We start from the raw sequence: 27,290 nt of genomic DNA on the forward strand, positions 1-27,290 counted from the left end.
TGAATTATCACTTATCATACAACATTTTAAATAAGCATGGAACCACGCTCAGGTGACCAAAGCATAGCTGATATGTAGGGCTCCCAAACACTGCTCTACAATACCAGTGGCAAGTAAAATACACATAGAAAAACAAACGTACTGCTCTGCTAACAATTAACAGAAAACTATTTATAAGAAACAGAACCGTCAAGAAACCAGTGAGTATGGAGGTCAGACAAAGGTCTTCAACGCCCAGCAGGGGGCGCAAGCAAACTTTCCAACTTGGACATAGAAAGATGCTGGACCAGAGTACGAGTCTTTTCTCAATCAGTAACGTGAAACAGTTGCCCGCCCGCAGCTAAAACAAGGATTCGGATTATAAATGGCTAAATAAAATAGTCTATGTGTATGGGGTTATTATCTCCGCACAGACCCGAAAAGAAAAAAAAAAGGAACCAAACAGAAAAAATAACAATAATAATAAACAGGGAAGGAAAAGAAAAAAAAAAAAAAAAAAAAAAAAAGGAGGAGGAGGAGACGAGGGATTGGCGAATGCCTCAGGTATGGGACAGGAGCACAGATCAACAGTCCACTGGAGCCACCGAGGATGAGCGCGGCCCCGCCCGTTGAGGTACGTTATCCAGGTAAGCTGAGACTGCTTCTGGAGATCTAAAAGATTTCTCCTGGCCATCGATCTTGATCCTAAGGACAGCCGGGTACATCATAGCGAAGGGGACACCCATCTACCTAAGGCGTTGTTTGACGTGGTAGAATCCCTGGCGTTTCTTCAGAACAGCGGCGGAGAAGTCCTCGAATATCATAATAGGAATGCCATTATGAAATAAGGACTGCTTCCTCCTAGCCGCTTGCATGATCCGTGCTTTATCCTGGAAGTTGTGGAGCTTTATGATGACCGCGCGGGGCCGCTGGGCACTGGAAGGGAGGCGTGCAAGCACCCGGTGGCAGCGATCGATTTTAACAGCGCCGCCCTTGAAACTCACAGCCACCAACTCCGGTAACCACGTTTTGAAAAAAGACACAGGGTTGGTACCTTCACTGCCTTCGGGTAGCCCAATAACACGTATGTTACACCGTCGGCTCCTGTTCTCCAAGTCATCAATCTTATCCAAAGCGGCCTCCAGCTTAAGCTCCACTTCAGAAATCTTGGCGCCATATCCCGCTGTAACATCTTCCTGCGTTGATATACGTGCCTCTGCCTCCTTCATTTTAACATCCAATGCAGAGATGTTAGCTGCGCATGTTTCCAGTCTTTTCAGAACTGGATCAATCTTCTTCTCAAAGGAGGCCTCCACCGCCCTCAGCACCTCTGCCGATATCCTCTCCACCAATTTGTCGACGTCCATTCGGTCGAGAAGTGGGGGCGACTGGGCCTCCGCCATAACCGCTACAGCATGATCGCTGAGCGGAGGGTGATTTTTCCGGATTTGCCCGGTTTCGACCCAAGGTTGAGCTTCTTCTGGGTGCTTGGCATCGTACGAAGTTTAAAAGTTGAAATAAACAGAGACTTTAACCAAACAAGACATATAAAGGCCTAAACAAATGCCAAGCTGCGGGAGCGGGCGAGAAACACAGCCACTCCGCCATTGACGTCACGTGACCCCCCCCCCCCGATTTTCTGCTGTTAAACATAGTCATATCTTTATAACGAGCTCTAATGATCTATGCATTTACACGGCTAATTTACTTCAAACGAAAAAGTTCTATGGAGCAGACAAATTGTGCAATAGAAAATATGGTGCAACGCAGAATTATCAATCATTTTAACAGGCGGACTGGAGAAAACGGATTGTAATACGATAATGAAGTGACACTGGTTCCTTTAACATCAACATGCTAATTTGGTCTAGCTGATGCTACAAAACAACCCCAGCATTTAATTTCAGGATTCAGAAGGATGGAAAACACCACTTCAGACATAATGACAGTTTTGACATTGTGAAATGAATGGAATGGGATTTGTGTCTGAAATTATGCATCAGGGTATGTTTTTGTTTCTTCGTTAGATGTGATGCAATGACAATACTTCATGATACCTCCTTTTTTATGAAATTTTAAGAAGTTAAGTAAATACCATCACAATTTTCCAAAGCTTCTAAATTGCAATAAGTATTTTTTGTCATTCACTCAAGAAAAACATAACTATGAATTCCTGCAAAGTTTAATTTACAATGACAAAGAACAGTGAGAAGCAAAGGCTTTACTTCTTCCTACATTTTCTTTTATCCCTGTATCTGTATTAAGACTAACTTCATTGAGTGATTCATATTATTCTATAATTTTCTAAAATATATGTTAGTGTACCTTGAACTGGGTTATCATAATACTGTGTTGCCCATGGATCTTTAATCTCCTCAGTCATACAGGCCAGGAATCAGTTGATGACCACCTAGTTAGGAAAATGTGTATTCTTAGACCAGTTGTGAGTGGTTGCTGGTAAATACTGTGAAGTATATTGGTCAGTGATCCAATGGTAACCAGATGTATTCAGTTACGAGTTATGAGTAGTTGTGTGAAGTTGTATACTTTGCTGCACTGTAAACCTCCTTTTGATTGTTTTGGTTGCTAGTATATCCCCCATAGTTTGTCTGCAAACACTCTCCAGCCACTCACTGTGGTTGTGAAACTGTACAGAACGCCTGCTGGTTAGTAAGCATTTGCAGACTAGTCAGCATCTTCCATGCAAAGTTGATGGCTGACAATCTTCTTGCAACCAAAGCAATCCAAAGGAGACATCTGGTGCAACACTCTCTTTGCAACAGATTTCTACCTCAAGAAACTACTTGCCAACCAGTCAGGGAATATATTATTTTCCCCAGAGGCATTAGCTACATTACAACCATTATTCATACACGGATTAAAAATGTTCAATAGCTAAAGCAAAAATCACAAAAATGGAATGCATTTTAACAATTTTCCTTGTTGCCTAATTGAATTCAGTCATGGCTGATCTCCACCAGCGGTCTCAAAAATATAATGTACATGTTGTTTAAAAAAAGAAGAAGCTAATTGCACATGACAGCACAAATATGTCTGTTGAGCCTGGCTGTACGCCACCATAACCTCATCTTGCTCCCTTTTACAGTGTTTGGAATCCCCAGGAGAATGTTTCTGCCCACCTCCAATCCCAGTAGCTCTGCCGTGCAGTGTAGGCAATTCAGGTTAAGCTCTTTGGAGAAAAAACACACATCCATCTGCCTGGACACAGATGGAGAGAGGAGACACATATTTTATCTGTGTATCAAAAAGCACAAAAACCTGACAGAGTAGAGCTAGAGGGGTAAATAAAAAACAACAACTTTGCAGGGGTTGTTTTGGGCAGGAAAGGTTTGCTGTGGCACACATACATGCTGTTTTTGAGACCTAGAATTTCTAACTGTGTACAAGACTAGTCTGTATTCCTTTTTCTCTTTCACAAACTCTGATGTTTTGGCCCTCATGTTTCGTTTCTGTATCCGTTTTAATGTCTCGGATGCCAAAGATCAGCTTGCAGACTGACAGCAAAAATATCAAATCAGGAACAGAACACGAACTGACACTTCGTGGCTCTGTCATGTGGCACCAGAGAGAGTGAGAGAGAAATCCCAGACAGATGGATGGTGATGGGCTGCAGACATCTTAGGAAGGAAAGACTGATGCAGTCAGTAAAAATTTGTGCGTAGGTGTGTTTGATGTATCCCCAGACAGTTGCACTACAGAGACAGACTTTTTGGTGAGAAATACAGGTGCAAGCTCAAGCATGCTTCAGTACTTGCATTAGTATTCCCAAGTACAGTGAGGGGAAGATTTTGATAAGGACTCGGTTCTCTACAAAGGAAAGCAAGTCATTTTAAAGAGCTGTGTTTTCAGACATTGGGGTGGCAGTGGGAGTGAATGCATCTTGAGGTAAATTTGTCTTGATCGATAAGTCAGCTGATGGTTAAAATGGAATTGCAAAGACAGGAGTTAAATTCTACTTTGGTCATTTTGCATTCTGAATGTGACGATTTGTTACTATTATGTGCTGCAGTGCAGTTTTCCCGACAAATATTGTACATGTGATTGTGCCTGTAACACCACCTCTTATTTTTCATTTTTTGTTTGTTGCTTGCAGGGAGTAGGAGGAGGGCATGACTTCAAATGACACCTTTACTTGAGTTTTTCCATCTTTTACTTGAGAGAAAATTGATAATTTGATTCCATGTTAAGACTGTCGGCAGAGAAATAAACAGACTCAAATTTCATGATCAGCGAAAAGAAAACTGTCAGTTGTGTTTGCAGAGCTCCAGAGAACTTTTGGGAGGAAAATTGCTTCAAGTGTGGTTCCAGAAAGAGCTGAGTAAATTCTAATGAAAATATACACTCTCAACCATATTTGTTATATCAGCTGCATTTTAACTTAACTTTTAACTTGATTAGATCAGCCAGTTACATAACAGCAACTCAGCACATTAAAGCATGCTAACATTCTCAAGTTCAAACTGAGCATGCTAGAGGTTAGAGGAGAAGGGTCAGGCTGTTTTAGGCTGATATGAAGGCAATAGTAATACCCATTCATTACAGCCAAGGCATTCAGAAGAAGATCTTTAAATGCACAACGCATCAAACCTTGAAGCAGATGGGACACAGCAGCAGAAGACTGCACCAGGTGCCACTCCAATGAGTCCTGATTCTTGCAGCGACATTTGGATGATTGGGTCAGAATTTGGCGTAAACAACATGAAAGCATAGATCCATCCTGCCTTGTATCAACAGTCCAGACTGCTGCTGGCGGTGTAATGGTGTGGGGAATATTTTATCAGCCCCTTAGTACCTATGAAGCATTCCTTAGCCACAGCCAACGTGATTGTTGTTGTTAGCCATGTCCATCCCTTTATGAATATAGTATATCCATCTTTTGATGGCTGCTTCCAGTAGAATAACCCCACATGACACAAAGCACATTTCAGACTGGTTTCTTGAACGTGATAATCCTCTCCACTGTCACCAGATTTCAATCCAAGAGAGCACCTTTGGGATGTAATGGAGACTCACATCATGGGTGTACCCAACCCAGTTCTAACAAGGTGTACCTAATAAAATGGTCAGTGAATCTATAAATGCAGTGCTAGCTGAGCCAGCAGTAGTTAGGCCAGAAGTGTAACCATGACTACAGGGTGGGCCATTTATATGGATACACCGTAATAACATGGGAATGGTTGGTGATATTAAAGTCCTGTTTGTGGCACATTAGTATACGTGAGGGGGCAAACTCCTCCAGATGGGCGGTGACCATGGTGGCCATTTAGAAGTCGGCCATCTTGGATGCAACTTTTGTTTTTTCAATAGGAAGAGGGCCATGTGACACATCAGACTTATTGGTAATGTCACAAGAAAAACAATAGCGGTGGTTTTGTTTGTTAACGTCACCATTGACATAAAAGTGAATGCCGTGCTTTTTTCAAATCTTAAAAATGAACATAAATAAAGAAAGACGTATGTGAACCTTAAGGAAACTACAAAAGAAGGGGTTAAATGATATACACCCGACTTACGAATACCCCGTTTCACGAAAAATTCAAGTTACGAAGGCGCTGAACGGCAATATTTCTGCCCGTGTTACGGCAAAATGCCCGAGTAACGAAATCCGCTGGCTGTGATTGGCTGAGCCTACAATGCCCACAATGCCTCCCGAATCATGTGACAAACCCTTGGCTTCCATACTTGCGGTTCGCTGTTCCACTTGAACGACGTATTGTTGTTCTAGTTAGCAATTAGCCTATATCCTATCGTTCAGCATCGCCTCACTGAAAACGCGCAATGGGTGCTTCGACTTACAAAAGACCCTCAGGAACGAATTAATTTCGTAAGTCGGGGTTCCACTGTATTAAATTGTTTGGGTTCTCTAACATATCATTAATGTGAAATTTGGCATAACCAGCAAGGTAACTCTAAAATAGAAAGTGACAAGATTCAGCAGTAATACTGAAATACACTCTCACATACAAGTTGGCATAATGAATCATGACATGTAAACAAACAGAAAACAACAGGTAATCCTGCAAAATAGACTTGTGACTAAATATAAATATTAGCAAGGTTTAAACATGAGAGAATTTTTGACTCCCATGTTTTGGATGAACATGCTGAACAAAATTTCAGGAATACCACGAGCACAAAACCTAGATTATGGAAAGAGGAAGGTATCCAGCTCTTCTTGGCTGCAAAAATAACAAAAGCACAACAGATAGAAAGAGATGCTGATATAACACACTCAAAGGAAAGGCATGTAAAAATGAACTGTTTGCAGAAGACAATGCTCCATGCGCCCTTGTCTATTAGTGAATGGGGAAACACTCAGCTGAATAAAACTGAATTAACATTGCTCATAAACACATTATAGGGCTGGTCTTGGCAAACATATAGACCCAAGCCATAACAGTGATATAAAGGCTGAAATGCATCCATAAATGCATGAAGCCAATTTTATGTCAATGTCAGTGTTGGCAACTTTCTTTGCATCCTGATGTGCAGTAGTTACACAGCAGAAAAAAGAAAGGAAAACCCAAAGAGCGCATGAACACATATTTGACTCAATACCGAGACTGAAAAATACAAGCAAAATCAAAGCCTTAGCACTACTGATGCACCATGTGAGGTGATTTACATGATATTAGCATACATTTGTGTGCATAATAGGGGAGCACTTTACATATCCTAACTCTAGGTGAATTGAGAATCTGTTGTAGTTTATAGTTCAGGGGAAAATTTAGCCACATTTGCAACAAGGTATTTATTACCATAATTCATGCTTAGAGTTACACTGTAAGAAAAAGTCCTAATATAAAAGTATTTTACTGTGTATTTTACAGTTCTGTTCTTCTAGAATATCATTAAATTTACATAAATAGACTGATTTCACATTTCAAATGTAAATTAACGTAAAATCACTGTAATGTAATAAAACATAATTTTCTTGTTTTTTAAATGTATCTGTCTGTACATATGCATATTTAGATTGTTAAAATACATTCACAAATGTATCATGCTTTCACAAATATTTGTCTGTGATTTGAAAGATTGAACTATGCTATGGAAAAATATATGAAATGATTCCTATAAACTTTTTTAACATCAAATAATTGTTAATATTATTGCTATTTAGGGCGATCGTGGCTCAAGAGTTGGCAGTTCGTCTTGTAATCAGAAGGTTGCTGGTTCGAGCCCCGGCTCGGACACTCTCGGTCGTTGTGTCCTTGGTCAAGACACTTCACCTACTGGTGATGGCCAGAGGGGCCGATGGCAGCCTCGCCTCTGTCAGTCTGTCTCAGGGCATGCAATCCATTATTATTTAAACCAACTGTTAACTGTATATTTCTGTACATTTAAGTATTATGATTCATATTGCCACATTCATTGACCTTGTTTATAGGTAATTTCATTGTTTGATCACATTAAAATGTTCCTAATTTAATGTTTAAAAGCACTTGAAAAAGGCAAAATCCCATGTAAAATTAGCGCAACAAACTGTATTTTCATTACTGAAAATAACCGTATTTTTATGAGAAAGTTATTTTCTGTTATTTTCTGGTATTATTTTGGCGCCCCAGCTGATTTTTTTTAACAGTGAAAAAAGAAAGTATTTAAACTTCAGTATGTGTAACCAGCCATGAGTGAAAGCGCTGGTTTTAAGTGAATAGATATGTGTTTATATGTCTTTTTGTCAAATTAATTTATACATTTGGCAACAAGGAAAGGAAAAACAGGCCTATATTTTCCATTGCACATAAAGAGAGAGCACATAAAGGTCCCACCCAGGCTGGAGGGAAAAGCAGCTCATGGCTCTGCGCTCACTTTGCAGTGTGTAAAAAGCTAAAGACATTCAGAAAGCTTCTGACACAGTACTTGAGTCAGACAGAGCGAGGCATCCAGACAAAACAATATGAGAAAAAACGAGATTCTTACACTCATCATTTCTATGTATGCAGGAAGCATTTTATTGCTTATAAATCAAATATTTAACTGCATGTTTTAGGCTGCTAGGTCTTTCTTTAAGTTTACCTAAAACACACTGACAATGCAGATCTTGAGTTATAGTGGAATGTGTATCAATGGGAAGGCTGTGTTATTACAAGTGCCTCAGGTGCTGTGGATATAAAAAGTCTACACACTCCTGTTAAAATACAAGGTTTTGTGACACAGTAAAAATCTAATATTTTCAACTAGCTAAAAGCTATATTTTTACTGGCCTCAAACCACTGTTCAACATTTTTCCCTGACCAGTGGGTGTGGTTTCCACAATACTGCAAACTGGCCCTCATCTCTGGCAGTAATTATATTCATTTGCAATCCTTTATATATCACATCATGCCCTTTTTAAAAAAAAATAAAAATCAGCATGTTCATTTTTGACAATTTAGGAAGAGTTGTTAAAAAACAACAACTTTATTTTACAAATATTGTAAAAATTTATTAAAAGCAATCATAAATTATTTATCTTTTAAATAACTGAAAATTATCACAAAACTCTCTGAAATCTGTATGTAACAAACAGAAAATAAACAAATAACAAACAGAAACAAGACAGTTATGTGTTGTCTGAGCTGAGACCTGTAATGGCTTCTCATGCTGCTGTAGGTTATCAGTTAAATTGGCAAAGCATGAAAAGGCAGTTACGCGCTATCATTCACACCAGGTGAAACTTGGAGAAGTAGATACATAATCTATTACGAGCTGAGTTCTGTATTTATTGCAAAGCAGCAGGGACCAGTGTCTCCTAAGCTCATCTCACTTGAAAATAGCGACAGCTTTCCCTAATATTCTTGGCAGAGGAACACTAGCTGATATCTCACGACTGCTTGTCATTCTCTAGGATTTGGGGAACTCTTTGAAATTAATGTTGTGACTGTTATTCAAGCCGCTTTCAATAACTGGTTATTGGATCCGCCAAGCCCTCCACCTTTGAGTGTCACCTGAAAAGCTTAGGTATCTCAGTATTTTTCACAAGTGAGTGTAGGGTGAACTGGGAGATTGACAGATCGTTTGTACTGGCATGTTGTGCCGAAGCGAGAGCTGGATGTTAAAGTGAAGCTGCTGACTTACAGGTCAGTATACATTTCCACCCTCAACTATAGTCACTAGCTCTAGGTAGCGATTGCGTCAATGGCTGGGAGGCAGGAACATGGGAGCAGATGAGGAACCAGGACTCTGCCCTCATGTGCAAAGACAGACACTCACTCGGATCGTCACAGTTTGCAGAAGCAATAGCCAAAATTAGCTTCTTCCGAAAGGTGGCAGGGCTCAGCCTTAGAGACAGGTGGAGGAGCTCGATAGGGCCTCAAAGTAGAGGCACACAACCTTCATCTGGCTAAGATGCCTCCCGGGTACCTCATAGGTGAGATGTTCCACTGAGAACAGACCCCAGGCCAGACTCAGGACACTAGAGAGATTGTTTATCTTGGTTGGCTTAAAAACATCTTTATATACCACTGGATGAGCCAGTGGATGGATGGATATTACTCAAGCAGTTGCTGCATTGACTAATCTGTAATGTTCTGTTTCTAACTCTTATAAAAGAGAATAATAAAACAAGCGCATGAAAGCTTAAGCAGTTATAAATCAGAATATCAGCTCAAACGTGTGAGGCAGATGTGGCTGATTTGCATTAAAGCCCAGACAGTTATGATACGATGAGTCATCTGAAGCTTCTGTGTGGCCATATTAATATATTTGAGATCTAGGAGCTCTTTAGCATTTCAAGATTGAAATGTTTTATTGTTTTATTGATATGCAGAGCCTGTTTTTCCTATCTTTTTTTAAAATCTAATTTGTTCTTTTGTAGTTCATTATATCCTCTTCCAGCTGTTGCGTTGGTTACTAGTAGGAAAAATCTATTCTGTGTGATGACTTTTACTTCAGATGTATGATGGTCAGACTTGTATTTAAATGAACTTAAGTGACATCTTTTGCAACAGGGAGAAAAGGTCATCTTTAAAAGATTTTCTTGTTATATGTGTGACTTTAGCATATATATTATACCAGTGCAGAAATGATCAATACAATATATCAAAATTGGGTTTTTAGTTTCTGTTTACGCCAAATATCACTGTGTTGTCTCATCTAGGGGACTTCTTATCATCATCTTTAAAGCTCAGTGCTCTGCCCTTTGACTCTGCAAACAACAAAGACTCTCCCCACCTCACAGCTCCAACAGGCCACAGGAGAGTGTCACTCTTTGAAAGAAGAGAAAAACAGACTTCTCTCCTGTGTGTCACTAAAATCATGACGCCCTCTCTCATATGAGCAATAATGCTCGTATGTGTTTTCCTGTTTGGAATTAGAGTTCTTTATTTTTGGTTGTGCTTCCTGATTCACTGTAAATTAAATGCTTCCAGCATTAAATTACTGGTGTTGAGAGATAAACTCTAATCCTGTTATTTTGAGACAGTTTGAAAAAGTTGTTCTTTGTTGCTTTTGATTAACTTGCTTTAGCTTGCGGCTTTGCTTGTCTGGACTGTATGAAGGTCACGAGCCTGCCACCTGCCTTTTACCACGCCAACAGTCCCGCCAATCAAAAACTCATTTGCCTTTGGCTCTGACATACATGTTGATCTGTGATGAATTACCTTAGTATGCACTGTAGACTGTTTCAGTCTGTGTGCTATGTGTCACCAGTGAGCCTTATTTGAATCAAGGTCAGTGTGCTGTCTAATTCAAGAAGGGCTTTCTAATTAATTGCATTATGAACAGCTGAAAGGAGAAGGCCCTCAAGACAGAGAGGTGTTGCTCCATGTTCTCATCTGTTGAGGTGACACTAATTGGTCTGGATTTGCAACCTGGCAGAGATGTACCAGGGCTCTAAATTAACTAATATCAGTTATTTCAGGGGACAGGCAGCTTAGTGAAGGCGCTTTCAGTAAAGCCATCTCAAGAGTTCCTGACTCACCTGTCAAATAAAACCATCAGCAATTTCATTAAAAGTATTATTAGTGTGTTCTTTTTAATCAGAAGTCCATAAAGAGGTGGTGAATATGGATCAAAAACCCACATATCCATCTTTTCTTCAGTGTGGTGAGTAAATGCAGTGTTTTACTCATCAGATCTTGAGTATCATCCATTTAAATCTTGAACAATATTTTTTTTGTGTGTGGTACTTTTAGATTAGAGACAGCCATCTTTCATTTATATATTTTGATAATACCACCAAGGTTGCTTTGAAATCATTAAAAAACATCTCTTCATTCTACCCCTACTTTCTATCTGTAGTTTAAATGTCATTAAATGTCCTCTGCTTCCCACGTTCCAGCATTTCTCTCTGAAATATGAATTCAGTAGAAGAGATTTGCACCTATGGCAGCAAATGCAGTGTAAATAACTAAGAGAAGGTGCGGCAGGCACATTTAAAACGTGACCTTTGTGACAACAGCCTCAATCACAGAGTTACAGTACAACGTGACTCACCACAATTTGTGCGTAAGGGGAAACAGATGTGTTTGCCATGGCTTCGCATTTTATTTTCACTGTGTAAAAGCAATTTCTTGTTATTTATTAAGCACTTAAAAACAGCTTGCCATCGCGTCATCCACATTGTGACTTTTCCCAAACAGACAGGCGAGAAATACAGTGACTCTGTTTTGTACTTGGTGGTTTCAGTGAAAAGGTATGTGCGTGTGTGTCTGTGTGTGTGGTCTGCTCAGATTAAAGCCTGTCAGAAAGCCTTAAGATCAAAGCCTTTGTGGACCACAAATCTGATCTGTCACTGGAAAAGCCACACAATTTTGTCTCTTCCATCTTAGAGATAGAGAGAAAAGTCACTCAGCTGTTATTTTTCACTCTGTAGGTTTTCAAGTTATGAAATGTGCCATTAAGGCTGTATAAGAGCATCATTGTCCTGTTGTTACTTGTTGTTACCTCTACATTTAATCACAGTGTTGCACAACCAACTGCAACAAATACTATGATTGCTCATATTTTTATTTAAATCAATGCTGTCATGTGTAATTCTTGAAAAAACTCAAAAATTTCAAGTCTGTAAAATAAATTGTTATCAGAGAAACTGACTTCATGTTGTGAAGCGGACTCGCTGATTTCATCGAATTTAACTGGCTAAGCAACAAAACTGCAGCATCGTTACTAGAAACATGCTAGCAGGCTAAGCACTGTCAAACATATAGCGCAGCTTATGATCGAGGGCTTCTCTCAATGCTTACACTTACAACTACTATGATGCTGGGAGGAAACAATTAGCAGGGTCCCAGTTGCATCCAGTTATCCTGCACCAGCCCTCTATAGTACTTCTACATGGCTAACAGTTTACCCAAGCACCTTTTTATTTGAAATGCTTGCCCACCTCGTCCATTTTCAGCTTGTCAACAGACAGTAGCTTGATGGTGTGACAGTGATGGCTGTAGATGGACTTGTTTACTGGAAAAAGGCTCCCTGGAGGAAACAACACTTTATTTTCATAACTCCAGTTTCATTGAAATTGTCTAAGTGCTGTGCTGCTACATGAGCTAGAAGTTGTTCCACAGCATACACTACAAGTGCAGAAAGTTCATGTTTTTTACAGCAGTAACTGAGAGGCTAATAATAACCTAGTCAAAACACAGTGCTGAGCATTATTCCATCAGACTAATGAGTAGGCCCAGTAATGGCAGATCAATGATTACAGATGATTAGTGTTTCCGGGGATGGCCATGACTTCAGTCCCTGTAAGTTGTTGCTGCTTACTAACTTCAAGTCTCTCCCAAAAGGACGGACAGCTAAATAATGAAGGTCTACAATACAACAGCTGGAGCTGTGGATTTACTGGCTTAGAGGGTCTGATTCAGCATGCCTCGGGGTCGTCCAGCCTTAGTCAGAATGTCCTCCGGCTCTCTGAGGACGGCTGATGGAGCACCGACTCATTAACAGCACTGCAGATTTAGTCTTGTTAAGGGACCCTAATGGATAGATTTATCTCATTACATTTGGCACTTCACTGGATACACATACTGTTAGGAAAAGGCATGTGCACCAGCAGAAACACATTTGCACACGTCTACATACACACACGCCTGCGCACACTGTGTAATTGTATTTTTCACCCAGTCCTTCACCAAGGTAGTGTAATGACAGAGCCCAGTATAATCAGAGATTATGCACTGCTCAAAAAAAATAAAGGGAACACTCGATCATCACGTATAACACAAAGTCATTATGTCAAGAACCATAAACCTTTGTGAATCAATTCCAGCCTTCTTTGACGCAAATGAAAGTGACAACAGGAGCTTATGAGAACCAACAACAAGAAGGGACTAGTTTAACAGGTGATAGTCAGAGACTATTGCTCTATCCAGATCTGTCCACTAAAGGACCTCGTGGCATGCTCATGAATTCAGATTCTGAACTGCACAAGTAGGTAGCTGGAGGTAATTTTGCAGGGCTCTGACAGTGTTCCTCCATAAACAAAGGAGCAGATGCAGCTTTTGCAGCTGGGTTGATGCCGTTCAATAGCCATCTCCAGCTTTCTTTGTGTAACAGACCATATCCTGGTCTGGTGTCTTCTCCATGCTCCTCAGACTGTGTTAGGAGACACAGCAAACAGTCTTGTGACAATACGTATAGCCGTGCCATTTCTGAAGAGCTGGACTACCCGTTTAACTTGAATTGGGTGCATCTACCTTTTAACGCTACCAGTAGTGACAAGGACACTGGAAAGAAGCAAACCCAGAGAATAATCAGTCAGTAGGCATGAGGAGAAAGTAATGGTCTGTGGCCACCACCTGCAAAATCATTCCCGTTTTAGGGGGTATCTTTTCGTTCCTTCTTCAGTGCACATGTTGTCACTTTCATTTGCACTAAAAGAGGTGAAATTGATTCACAATGGTTCATTCCTGACTAGAAAGACTGATATTCCTGTGGTTTAACTGACATTGTGTTACTAAGAAACATGGGGAAAACATCAGAAGACTGTTAAAATAGCCTGTCAACCTGAGAGGTCCAAGAGCTACTACACTAAAACTCTGTTATGCTCATTTGACTTAAATAACAAATACATATTATTACAAATAATTATTAGTGTTATAAGTAAGGTACAAATAAATAATATTTGTACCTTAATATTATAATATTTTTCATGATGACACGAGAGGAAAAGCGAGGAGATCAGCAGACTCCCACACAAACAACAGGGATATGTAACAAATTACATCTCAGTGTTTAGCTGTTGCTGAGATATTGCAGTTTGAATTAAAATGAGGGCCTGGCTGACCAACGGACACTGCCATTCCTATTAGTGTAAATATAATCCAGCGCAATACATTATGAGACATCAGATGTATCTGTTAATTAAACTCATTTTAAACAATTCAAGCATTTAAGACAAAGGGAGGCACCAGTGTGGTTTCTATTACAACAATACTGTCAGTTATTGTAGTTGCCAGGGATACATATAAATATAGGTTTTAATACTGGAAAGTAATTAAAATACTGTGAACATGTAGCTTTTCATTATTCATTCTTGCACTTCTCTTCACTATCATCGCTTTTCAAACAATGCAAAACAAAGGCTGCCTCGGGGCCTGGCACAAACTGCTTGAAGTGTTCTTTTTCCATTGGTATCAGCATTTCACAGCCATCCAGGATGGCCGTCTCTCTGCACTGCTGTTGTGGCTGAATAAAAGCAAGTGAACAGAATGAGCAGTTAAAAGCCTGTTGTGTGTGTTTAAAGAAAACTGTGTGTGTGTAGATGTGTGCCAATGTGTTTCTCCTGGTGAAAATTCACTGGATCAATAACAAATACAGTGTGTTCTTGTTCAGCTTCAAAAATTTGATTGTGCCTTTTTTTGCACACTCTCTAGGACTAGTCTTTTAATTTGAAAATGCTGACAGGAACCTGACATTATCTGTTTCTCTTGAATTCTTTTTCTTGGGCATTCAATCAACAGACATATATTAAAGGCAATGGAAACTGGATTACTTCCGTATGCATTTAAAGTGCATCCATCCATCCCAGCTACCATAGTGCAAGACGCCGTGTACACCCTGGACAGGCCACCAGTCTGACGCAGGGCTAACACAGACAGACAGCCACTGGGACTCATATTCACACCTATGGGTAACTTAGATTAACTAATTAACCTAACCCGCACAAACACAGGGAGAACATGCAACCTCCACACAGAAAGGCCCCAGCCAGGTGTCTGCTTGCAGGAGTACCTGTATATGAGATGGTCTGTATATTTTAAACCTAGTGCCCTTTAACCACGAATGGTGTTGCAGTATGTCACGTCATAAGACTTCATTTGCAGTTAACATGTAACTACTGCACTATGGTCTATTCCGTTTCATTTGTTGTTACTAGGCATGTGAAAATATCAGACTTTTTCTTTTGTATCATTTTTTTATTGTTGCATCTATTTATTTTATTCCTGCTGTAATAATGGGAATTTCCAAACTGTAGAATCAATAAAGGCCAGCTTATCTCATCTTCATTTACTGTTGTACTGTTATTAATCATAATCCAGTGGTTACAATTTATAGTTACATACACATACACGCACACTAGAATATGAAGTAGCTGGGAAATATATGTTGGCACATTAAGCACAAGCTCTCTTAATTTTGAAAGCACTTTTGTTTATGCTACTCCATCTTAAATAAAATATCGAAGTATTGTGTCTGGCAGAAAAAAGCTGTGTTTTCAATCCAAGTGATTTTATCATGCAACACGAGCACATTTTGGAAATACCATGCTGTCATTTGGAGCACAGCACAGCTGTGTATGTGATAACTATTAAAATCTTATCCCTGTGTTTGTGAAGCGCAGAATTAACAATATTTGGATTTTTCAAATTACTCCAGGGGAGAAACTTGATGCTACTTTGGAAGTAGTGGCTACAAAATTACTAAGTGTATGATGTGGGAATGTAAAACTGTCAAGAGAGTCTAATTTGTGTTTTCATTCTGCAAAGTGACAGATGCACTTTAATTGCATATTGTAGTAATTCAATTTTCAGTGCTTTTAATATCTGTCAGCAGGATTTAGTTTATATGAATGTTTGTGATAGGTTTGTAGCTTGTACCTATCCGCTGGAACGTTGAAGACAATATAATTACACTGCAAAGCAAGACACAAGCAGGCTGGTTTACTCATGCATGAGGGAAATCTGGCTGGAGCCAAGTGTCGTCCCACCACCTAGCCTCCATCAGACTCTCAGCCAGGCTCCCCATAGCACTCCTTTTATTGTGGTTACATGAATATGCATAGGGTCATTAACATATGACATCTTACATAGGTATACATGTGAACAAAGAATACTGTGTGTGTGTGTGTGTGTGTGTGTGTGTGTGTGTGTGTGTGTGTGAGGTCCAGATGTGACCCTGTGAAGACTCCCCAAAGCTGGTGCCAGGAGTCTAGCGGTCCATCTGAACAAAAGGCTCTTATACTTAAACAGATATACGTGTGTTTGCTATACCATATATCAGCAAGAGAAGATACGGCCTTTCCTAGGAGGTGTGTAATCTATGCCGGAACACTCTGTAGAGGGAGTGAACGCACTCCCCCTTCATGCTACACAGAGCTGTTACTTTAGGATGAAACATCCTTTCAATCCACCAATGATTATATACACTTCTAAGCATATATGAGTAAATGTTTCTAAGCATAAATGACAATCAACAATACAACTCTAACATTTCCCCCCTTTTTGACCTTTATGCTTGAAAAGTTCCCAGTTATGAATACCTCATGTCTGACAGTTTCAATGCAAACATTGTTATATTCAGCATATGTCAAATCACCCTAAATTACTGAAAAAATACACAGTTTAACAAATGTATTAGCAGTTATCTCATTCCTCATTGATCTCATCTCATGGCAAACTGCATCCTACAAGCAAACAAAGAAATTGTTAATTTAATAGTGAAAATAAGAAAGTAACATTTTCAAAAACATCTCAGCTTGGTGATGCTTCCTGCGGGTGTGCAAATCACATGTCTCTCTGCAGAGTGGTTTGAGCTCTGCAGGGCGTCATGAATGTCTCTTCCAGATGTTTCCATCATTGTCCATAGGACCAGAGTCCAAATGTATGTAGAATAAACATTCAAACATACCAGTTGGTTTTTTTGTTGTTTGTCAACATGGGTCTCAGCTATTTCCAGAGCTGCAGACCTCTCAGCACTCCAGTTTTATGGCCTCCCATTACCTCACTTCAGGCCTTCGTCCTGTGAGGGGGATATTTATGACTCCTTCATTGTCCACGCTCTGCAGAGAAACACCTCTGTGGAAAGGGTGCAGGGTTCAGTTGTCTTACTGCTGTTATGATCCCAGCAGCCTTCAGAGTGTCATCGTATGTACAGTATAGTGGCACCGCATTAGGTGATGTTCATAGGAAACTGCTGTCATCACCACCATAGCTTCTGGTTCCTGTGCTTTCACAGAATCATGATGTCATCCCCGAACTCCTTCTGCGCTGTCGATGGAGCTTGGCACGCTCCTCATCCCTCGAGTTTTCATGTTCCAACGCTGCTGAAGGTTTAAGGCAGAGCACGTCGTACACCTTAGCTGTCTTCCTCAGCGTCAATATTGAATCTTTCATTTTATTTAAAATCTCCTGGAAGCTCAGTAGCACAGCTCTCTGTGTCATGTCTGCTGTGCTGAAGATGATCTCTGATCCTCCTGAAGCCTCTCTCCTGGCCTCAGCTCCCATCTTGTGGACGATCCTCTCAGGCACTCCTTTTCGTCACGCATAGTCCTGATTTTGGGCCTGCTGGATCTGTCTCAAAACACTCAGCTTCTCCGCCTTCCTCCTGGTTCAGCTGATTCAGCCGTCACGCCTCGCACTTGGTTGCCTTAGAGTTGATCAGAGGCTGGAGGTTGAAGTGCGAGCTTACCCTACGGGGGCTCAATCAGCACTCCCCCCTCACCACTGAAACAACCAAGTGTGAGATTTCTCTATTGTGCTGTCTTGGGGGTGCTGGGGTTTCCTGGGACCTCGACCTCTTTGCAGTGGCTCCAAGGTCTGATCTCATGATGGGCCCCAACCAGCTTGACCTTTGCCTGGGCTATGCCTGGAATGTTTCTTGCTTCTCACTGCTGCACCTGTATTTCAGAAAAACTTCTATTTGGAGAGCATGTCAACAATCATCAAACCACATTCTTTAGTTCAGTGAACTTCACTTATAGGCCATCAAAGCCTCATCTGAACATGGATGCACCACTTGCATAGGTTTAATACTTGTAAATAAACGGCTAATCACACAAATCACTGCAACAATAATAGTAAACATTGTTTAATGTTAATTCTGGACCCCACCTCTTGACGCATGGACACTCTCATGCGTCAACTCACCAAACCTGGATCTCTGTCTTAAAAACTGGCTCCACCAGGAGCCTGCATACACAAGATCTGGAAATAAAATCAAACTTCACACGTATAAACAATTATATCAAAAGAGTAATAAGCATTCAGCACGGGCAAGACAAGTGTCATGTGCAGGTTTTCTCAAATCATTAAATCACTATTGTTACCATAATTCGCCTCAAACATGGATCATCCCATGTGCTCAGTTAACATTAATGTAATCGGTGACTTCTCTTAAGCAAAGTCACTCCACTCACATATTATTATTATGGGCTCAAAGTGGCCAGCAAAGAGCCCATAATAAACTATTCCATAAATACCGTAATCTCTTATTTGTTTTACTCATGTCACTTGTCCGTTTCAGCTGAATCTTCCACAGCATTCTCAAAGAAACAAACATTAGCAATACACATTGACTGTGGTCAGATGGAGGTCAGACACAGGTCAACAGGTTCCAGAGGTGCCATAAAAACACCATAAAATCAACCATCAAAGTAACGTCACATTTTCCCAAAACACAGTGTAACAGCATCACCACTCATAACCTGTAAACACAGTTTTCCTCACACATAAACCCAAAAATCCTGTAGTAGGAAAAACATCAACCAGGTGTCCTGGTATAAATCATGTGAGCAAACCACATGAAGAACTGTAATGCTCGCTGAATCCTTTTTTTTTAGGCTGGGACATAATTGTCCCAAATAAGTGGCTTTCTCGATCGGTCGTATAGCACTTTCAATTCCCGACGTGCAGATCTGCTTAAAGAAAAGAAATAAACAAACAAAATCAGTGCCTGTTCAAAAGATAAAAAATGAAAAATAACAAATTATCAAACCAAACTTTCAGTGCACTGTGAAAGTATCAAAATAAAAAGGCCTTGTTAAGTCATGACACAAGCTCCTCATCAACTTCACAACAGGAGAAGAATCATCAGCTAGATTCACTCCAAACCAACCATCAGCTGCACAACACACAACAGTCTAATGTCTTATTAACTTATGAGTTTAATCACCAGGTCTGTGCTCTTCACTCATTTAGGTCACAGATCTATTTTATTCAATTTTCCTTTTTCCCTTCATCATAAAACATGTGACATGCTGTCATGCACTTCACAAAAGACGTTTGTTCTGACGTATTCAGAGTTGTATATCTAGATACAGAATTCACTCGCACATCAAAGCAGGGAACTCAGTGTTTTAGAGTTTCCACTCAAACACATCTCATCCACTCGTGCTAGAATTCAGTCACCTTTCATTAATCTAAAACCGATCAACTAATTTGCATATCAGCCATTAACCTACTAAGTTGACAGGACAACAGGAAAGCATGTTCAAAATAGTATCACAAAAGACAATTTCCCTCATACAGTAAATTACTTGCTGCATCAATCAAGCAGGAAGCTTCTCCCAATTTACCATTTTAACACTAAATTTATTGCCTGATCACTGATTCATCAAACCAGGATTTTTTTTTTTTTTTCCCACAAAGGTTAAATTGTTGTCCTGCAACTTGGAGAGTCAATTTTTTTAGGATAAATTCAGTATTTGATAACAAGTGTCTGCTAAATTGACACTATTTTAACACTGATGAAAGATAACAAACTAATTTTCATTGCAGGTTTGTGTAATTAGACAGGTCTAATGCATGTCTGTGGAGCTGCATATGCAGCAGAGCATGTTCTTAAAGCTGCCTTTCCTACACACTTCTCTGCTATTATTTGATCATTTCTTAACTAATGTGCTATGAGTCTTCATGAGTCATTTTGTGTTTGGAATTGTTAGTAAAGTTAATTCATGTTCTGCTTGTTTGTGTGATTTTGTATGTTTCTATTTGTTTCAGACTCCTTCACAATTTTCCAACTTAAGCAGTCAGTTTTTTTTTCCCCAGATTTGCTAACCCAAATTTTGATTTCCCACATTTAATAACAGCATTCCTCTGTGTTTCCACTTACTCTCACTCTGTTGTCATCTCACTCTGTTGTCCTCTCCCACTTGCAACAGTCCCCAGCCGGCAGTTCTCCTTCAGCTTTGTCCTGTGTTCCACTGTCTCTTCTTGCCATTTTACTCCACAGGTGGCAAATGTCAAACTCCAACAGTCTCCTCAGTTCTCCTCGAAAGTTTTCTTCACATGCATAGTGAAGTTGCAGCTTGTTGTAAACACAGTGCCATTCATCCGATCAGTCAGGATGATGGGTTTGCTCTTCTCTGATGCTGTTTGTCCACATTGCTGCTGCTTGCTGAGACTTTTTGCTCAGGACTTGATGCTGTCTCTTTATCTGCCATGTTATTGCTTTGGAGCTGCATTCTTCAGGGAGGAGTGAGCTTGCTTGTGAGTTTGTGAGGTTGAGAAACACATTGCGCTGTATATAAGTCAGCCAGAACTTGGCCTGCATGTTTCCAATGATGTTTAACTATAAATTTCTTCCGTCCGACCGCTGCATGTGGAAAATTGATACAGGTCTGCTTTTCACCTGAAAGTGACAAACTAAGACATGTTCATTATCATCACTGCTTAATCAACACACATCTCTCTCTCTCTCTCTCTCTGTCCGTGTTTGTGTGAACAATCCTTTCTTAAAGCAGAAAATGACATTGTAGTTGTTTTTTGGCTGATCAACACAAAACCTTTTTCCTATGATTATTTTTCTTCGTCTACAATGTAATTTGTCTCTTTTTCACTCTTTTTTTTTTTTCCTTTACAATAGCTTGTGATCCGCAAAATCACCGCTCTCACTCACAATCAAAGGCAATTACTTTTGCACAGTGCACAAAAACACTGTGATGTCAGACACATTCACACTCACTTTTTCATCTGCAGAAATAAATCATATGGCTGGAGATATGTGCCATGGTGATCCATAGGCATGATCACCAGTTTATTTAATTATTTTTAATCCAACAAAACAAATAAACAAAAACATGATGCTGATGCTACACACACACTAGTCAAGGTGCAGAAAAACTGCTCATGGAAACGCTGCACACTCTCTGTTTCCCCTCTCTTTGAGTAGTTCTCAGACAGCTCTTGATCTGATAATGTGCAGCTTGCTCATCAGCTCAAAAAACAAAAACAAAACTGCAACGCGACATCACACAGTAGTTGCAGCATATTAGTTGTTTTCACAGATGTGCTCTATATCTCAACAATGGCTCATAATAAGACGACAGTCTTCCACACAGGTCAAGTGCCTCTATGCACTTCATGAGTTTAAATATTTACCTATATCACTTCACCTCACATGTCATTGTACTGAATTTGAGCAACCACAAGCTTAATGTAGGTTACTTTTAACAACTATCCACCTCAATGGTTTGGCACACAGGCTGTTGTCGAACAGGGCAAGCTAAAGAGTTAACATTTTGTGTCAGCAAGGGGTGGGGGGAAAGCCACCCACCAGAGCACAGCTGCTGATGTGGGCTGGCCTTTTCCACACACTCCTGGCTGCTTAGGAAACCATGATAACAACAACAGTCGGTGTCGCAGACCACGTGTTCTACTCCGCACACACTCACACAACAACAACAACAACAACAAATATCCTCACTCACAACCAACAAAAATTAGGCCTATTGTCTCAACGCAGTCTCACACAGTGACCACGTGCTCTGCCGCACACAGTGGCAAAGACTTACATAGCAGTGATCACGCGCTTTATCGCACACAGTGATAAAGACTTTCAACGCAACCTCACACAGTGGATGCGTGCTTTGCTGCACACAGCGGCAAAGACTTACAACGCAACCTCACACAGTGACCGCGTGCTTTGCTGCACACAGCGGCAAAGACTTAAACTTACTCGGTGTTGCTTAGCGTGTAATGTAGCCTCGAATCCCGCCGATCGTCATTCATCGAGGAGAAAGGACAGACAGCGAATCCACAGGAACTTCCTGGCTGACGTCAGTCTTTCAGCGTGCCTCTCCCCCCCCTCGGTGAATGCGATCCCAGGGCTCCGGCATCGAAGGACCAATTAATGATAGGTTTGTAGCTTGTACCTATCCGCTGGAACGTTGAAGACAATATAATTACACTGCAAAGCAAGACACAAGCAGGCTGGTTTACTCATGCATGAGGGAAATCTGGCTGGAGCCAAGTGTCGTCCCACCACCTAGCCTCCATCAGACTCTCAGCCAGGCTCCCCATAGCACTCCTTTTATTGTGGTTACATGAATATGCATAGGGTCATTAACATATGACATCTTACATAGGTATACATGTGAACAAAGAATACTGTGTGTGTGTGTGTGTGTGTGTGTGTGTGTGTGTGTGTGTGTGTGTGAGGTCCAGATGTGACCCTGTGAAGACTCCCCAAAGCTGGTGCCAGGAGTCTAGCGGTCCATCTGAACAAAAGGCTCTTATACTTAAACAGATATACGTGTGTTTGCTATACCATATATCAGCAAGAGAAGATACGGCCTTTCCTAGGAGGTGTGTAATCTATGCCGGAACACTCTGTAGAGGGAGTGAACGCACTCCCCCTTCATGCTACACAGAGCTGTTACTTTAGGATGAAACATCCTTTCAATCCACCAATGATTATATACACTTCTAAGCATATATGAGTAAATATTTCTAAGCATAAATGACAATCAACAATACAAATCTAACAGTTTGTTGAGTGAATGCCTAAAGAAAATGTAAGAGAAACAGATCATAGTGTGCATGCTTTTCACAGATTTCACATATCATATGCAGTACAACTTTAATTTATATATTTTATCTTATTCTTCCCAGTTAAATTTACCCTTCATTCTAATTTGTGTTGTACAGTTATTTCATTTTTAACCTTAATTTATATTTTATTCCTTCCTAGTTAAATTTACCCTTTTTAATTTTTCATATTTATTTCCTATCTTATTCATAGCCTTTTCCTTTTTTGTTTTCTTTAGGTCACGAGCAGTTGTCCAAGCATTTCACTACATATCATACTGTGTATGACTGTACGTGACAAATAAAATTTGAATTTGAATTACATGTAATATCTAATCATTAAAGGAACGACAAAAGGCAAAAGAATTTAAAGTGACATGTTCAACAACTGTTCAAAAATCAGTCATCAATCAGTCAGTTGATCATTAAATATTTTATATAATGTTTTGGGATCAATTATTAAATGTGTATCAAGTTGGTGCTTCAAGAAATACATAGACATAAAGTTAAAATTCAACATTAACAAGCAGTCAAACAGTCCATCCAGAAGGTGAATTGATTGATCTCTCCTACAGTAAACCTCTTTAGTGGCCAGACTATAGACATTATGGCAACGTAGTATAGAAAATACACATTTATAAACTGTGATTAAAAAACAAACAAACAAGTTTTTAAAGCGATAAGAGAAAACAGACTAATTTATACATTTCATTTGCTCACATTTTACATTTTAAACTCTCTCTAAGCAGCTTTTGCAGAGCTGCACCTTGTGTGTTCTGCTGAAAGTTTACATCTTAATTCACTGACATTAATCGATGGAGAAATTCATTATTATCTAGCATCATGTGAGAGAAACTGACCATCATTTTATTTCAATGGATTTTGTATGCTATTGTTCAATTCAATTCAATTCAATTCAATTTTATTCATATAGCGCCAAATCACAACAAAAGTCGCCTCAAGGCGCTTTATAGATACAGAGAAAAACCCAACAATCATATGACCCCCTATGAGCAAGCACTTTGGTGACAGTGGGAAGGAAAAACTCCCTTTTCACAGGAAGAAACCTCCGGCAGAACCAGGCTCAGGGAGGGGCGGGGCCATCTGCTGCGACCGGTTGGGGTGAGAGAAGGAAGACAGGATAAAGACATGCTGTGGAAGAGAGACAGAGGTTAATAACAGATATGATTCAATGCAGAGAGGTCTGTTAATACATAGTGAGTGAGAAAGGTGACTGGAAAGGAAAAACTCAATGCATCATGGGAATCCCCGGCAGCCTACACCTATTGCAGCATAACTAAGGGAGGATTCAGGGTCACCTGGTCCAGCCCTAACTATATGCTTTAGCAAAAAGGAAAGTTTGAAGCCTAATCTTGAAAGTAGAGATAGTGTCTGTCTCCTGAATCCAAACTGGAAGCTGGTTCCACAGAAGAGGGGCCTGAAAACTGAAGGCTCTGCCTCCCATTCTACTTTTAAATACTCTAGGAACAACAAGTAGGCCTGCAGAGCGAGAGCGAAGTGCTCTAATAGGGTGATATGGTACTACAAGGTCATTAAGATAAGATGGGGCCTGATTATTTAAGACCTTGTATGTGAGGAGCAGGATTTTGAATTCTGGATTTAACAGGAAGCCAATGAAGGGAAGCCAAAACAGGAGAAAGTCATGTTAAGTCATGACCCCAAAATTCAGATGCAACAGATGTAACATGCCTGAAAAAAATTCTGAACACATTACTTTACAGTACCCCTTACACTGCTACAGCCACTTTGGCTCATAAAGACCATTTATTTAACCCTGAAACATGAAATGCTTCAGAGTATCACTTTTGCACAGAGGGCAGCAGATAGTGAATGTCTTAGGGACTGCATAGACATGAAGTTGTCTGTCTTCCAGGTGACACATTATGACACACAGTGCTGACAGCGATGGAGGGAAGAAACAAAATGACAGGCTGCAGTTTTAGAGGGGGGAAAATAGTGTTGGAATCACTCGCCAAGTCCAACTCACCATGTCAATCCCTTCAAACCTCACTTGTTGTTTCTGACAGGAGTGATGATCAGCGGGGCTGAGTTTTCAGCCCCATTAGTAGCACACGGACTGAAGAAGGGAAAGATCTTCTCTGTGAAGTTACATCCAGTAAAGGAGAAGATGCTAGCCCTCGTGTCCACATCATAAAAGGAAACCTGACCGTCCTCATAATCAACAAACACCCCGATCTTTTCAGGTACCTCCGTCACATGAAGATTTACAGGAGGGTCTGTATTGGCTGTGAACTCGTTTCCCTTTCTCAGCCAAATTGTCCAGTATCCATTCTTTGGACTCAGTCTTATGTCCCCCCTCCTGTTGATGGATTGCTTTGCAACTCCTAAGTCCCACTGTGTTTTGTCTTTTACTTGAACCTCATAGTAAAATCTTCCTGAGGCGAAACCTTCTCTTGCCAAGACATTGTGAACACAATCAAACCTCTCTGGGTTCTTTGGGACACGCCTCCTTTGGGTTCCCCATGTGACTTGCTTCCCATCTTCAGAAATATAGAGATAAGAGTTTGCTGTGTCAGGATCCAGTGTCAGTTCCACAGCGTGCCGCCTGACTTCTTTAAAGTTGGGATCACAGAGCATCCTTATTTCTCTTGTGACTGTTGCCTCCAGCGAGGCCATAACTTCCTGCATTTTAAACGGGTCGCAGCTAAGAGTCACATCAGACCAGTCCTTTACTTGAGGTGGAATGATGGTAAGTGAAAGGTAACTTTCAAGGAATCTGAAGGGGTCGTCTGTGACTGAAATGTTGTCAAGCTGCTGGCTTTTCTGGGTTATTTGCATAATTTCACCCTTCAGTTCATTAATTAAGCCGTCTGCCTCTGCTTGCTTTTTTCTCTGCTTTGTCTCAATTACATCCGCTAGCTCAGCTTGGCCTCTTTTAATGTACTCCACCATAGCAGTCATGACATGTTCACTGCATGACAGTGCCTTCGCTGCATTATTTTTGTTAGCCTCCAGTGAGCGTTCAATTTCCCAAATTTTCTGCTGACGTTCATCGATCATCTTATTCGCGTCTTTTTTTTCTGATTCCAGCCGGTCTTTCCTCATTAGAGCCTCCTCCTCTAGAGTCACTATCTTATGCTGTTTATGGTCCCTGTCTTTGCAGGAATCACAGAGAAACATTTGATCCACGCTGCAAAACAAATCTAAAGGTTCACCGTGATATTTGCAGATCCTACTCTCCAGGTTTTCAACCGGGTGAATAAGCTTGTGTTTTTTTAAGGCCAAAAGTTTCTGATGAGGCTCGAGATGTATTTGACAATAGGACATCATACACACTAAGCAGGACTGCAGGGCTGGGCGCCTCGCCCCGGTGCAAAGCGTGCAGAGCACATTTCCATTTCCTGATTCTTCTGTGATATTAGCAGACTTTTCTTGAACTGATTTCACGAACTTTGCTGCCATTTCGGCTATGAAATGATTAACCCGAAGCTTTGGTCTGATGTTAAACTCCTCTTTGCACAACGGACATGTTATTAATGGATTTGAGGTGTCCCAGTAGCCTGTGATACAATCAATACAGAAATTGTGCCCACAGGGAGTTGACACCGGTTTACTGAACACACTCAGACAGATGGAACAATGAAAATTCTCCTCAGCTATTAGACTTGCAGGAGAGGCCATGTCTAGAAGGAAAGATAGTGAAAGTCAGTAGAGTTTCAATATTAACTGTGAGATTACCAAGAAATTGTTTGTCTTTAAAATGTTTTCCTAACTATCTGACCACCTGCCTAACCTATAAGACACGACCAAAAGACAAGAAACTTGGAAACTTAAAAAAAATTGCAAAATTACCTGTTGTATCAAGACTTTACTCGACTTCCAGCAGCATAAAAGACCGTTAAAACTGTGCAGCTCTTTTTTTCCTTTTAGTTTCTCTTTCACAGGTCACTCTGAGTCCACTCCCATTTCCTCATCTTCCTGCGACAAGTTAACCCATTGTGCGCACAAATATAGAGAGCATATAAATATATATAAATATATAAATCCCTTGTACTTCTGTTTTTAGTGGTACAAATAATCAGCTTTTATTCTGTTTGGCATACTAGTAAGATATTTAGATAGGTGTGTACTTAGCTATGTGGGCGCATGATGTGGGCGTACGCTGCATGCGTCATCTCTCTCATATCCTGTTTCCGTGTTCACGGTTGTGTATTTGTGAGTCTTTTCTGTGTAGATGTGAGCACATGGTGCAGCTTCAGCAGCTGATAATGAATTCAGTGACTGACTACCAGTGCGCAGTGTAATTAAAAGGGGTTTAGACTGACTAAACAATCAGGAGAATTATGGACACTAGCAAAA

General features: G+C 40.4%; 1 protein-coding gene across 1 annotated transcript; it reads right to left on the reverse strand.

Annotated features, from left to right (window-relative positions):
• Nucleotides 1-24,905: 24,905 nt before the first annotated feature.
• Nucleotides 24,906-26,838, reverse strand: LOC146639129 (E3 ubiquitin-protein ligase TRIM21-like). Its single transcript, XM_085373474.1, has 2 exons — nt 26,784-26,838; nt 24,906-26,614 (listed from the first exon to the last, which is right to left on the reverse strand). Exon 2 carries the CDS (start codon nt 26,610-26,612, stop codon nt 24,978-24,980), a length of 1,635 nt encoding a protein of 544 aa, XP_085229600.1. The 5' UTR covers nt 26,613-26,614; nt 26,784-26,838; the 3' UTR covers nt 24,906-24,977.
• Nucleotides 26,839-27,290: the final 452 nt, after the last annotated feature.

Source organism: Diplotaxodon limnothrissa, linkage group LG2 (genome assembly GCF_057381915.1).
Source record: "Diplotaxodon limnothrissa isolate DT_005_m linkage group LG2, D_limnothrissa_male_GT1.1, whole genome shotgun sequence".
NCBI lineage: Eukaryota > Metazoa > Chordata > Actinopteri > Cichliformes > Cichlidae > Diplotaxodon > Diplotaxodon limnothrissa.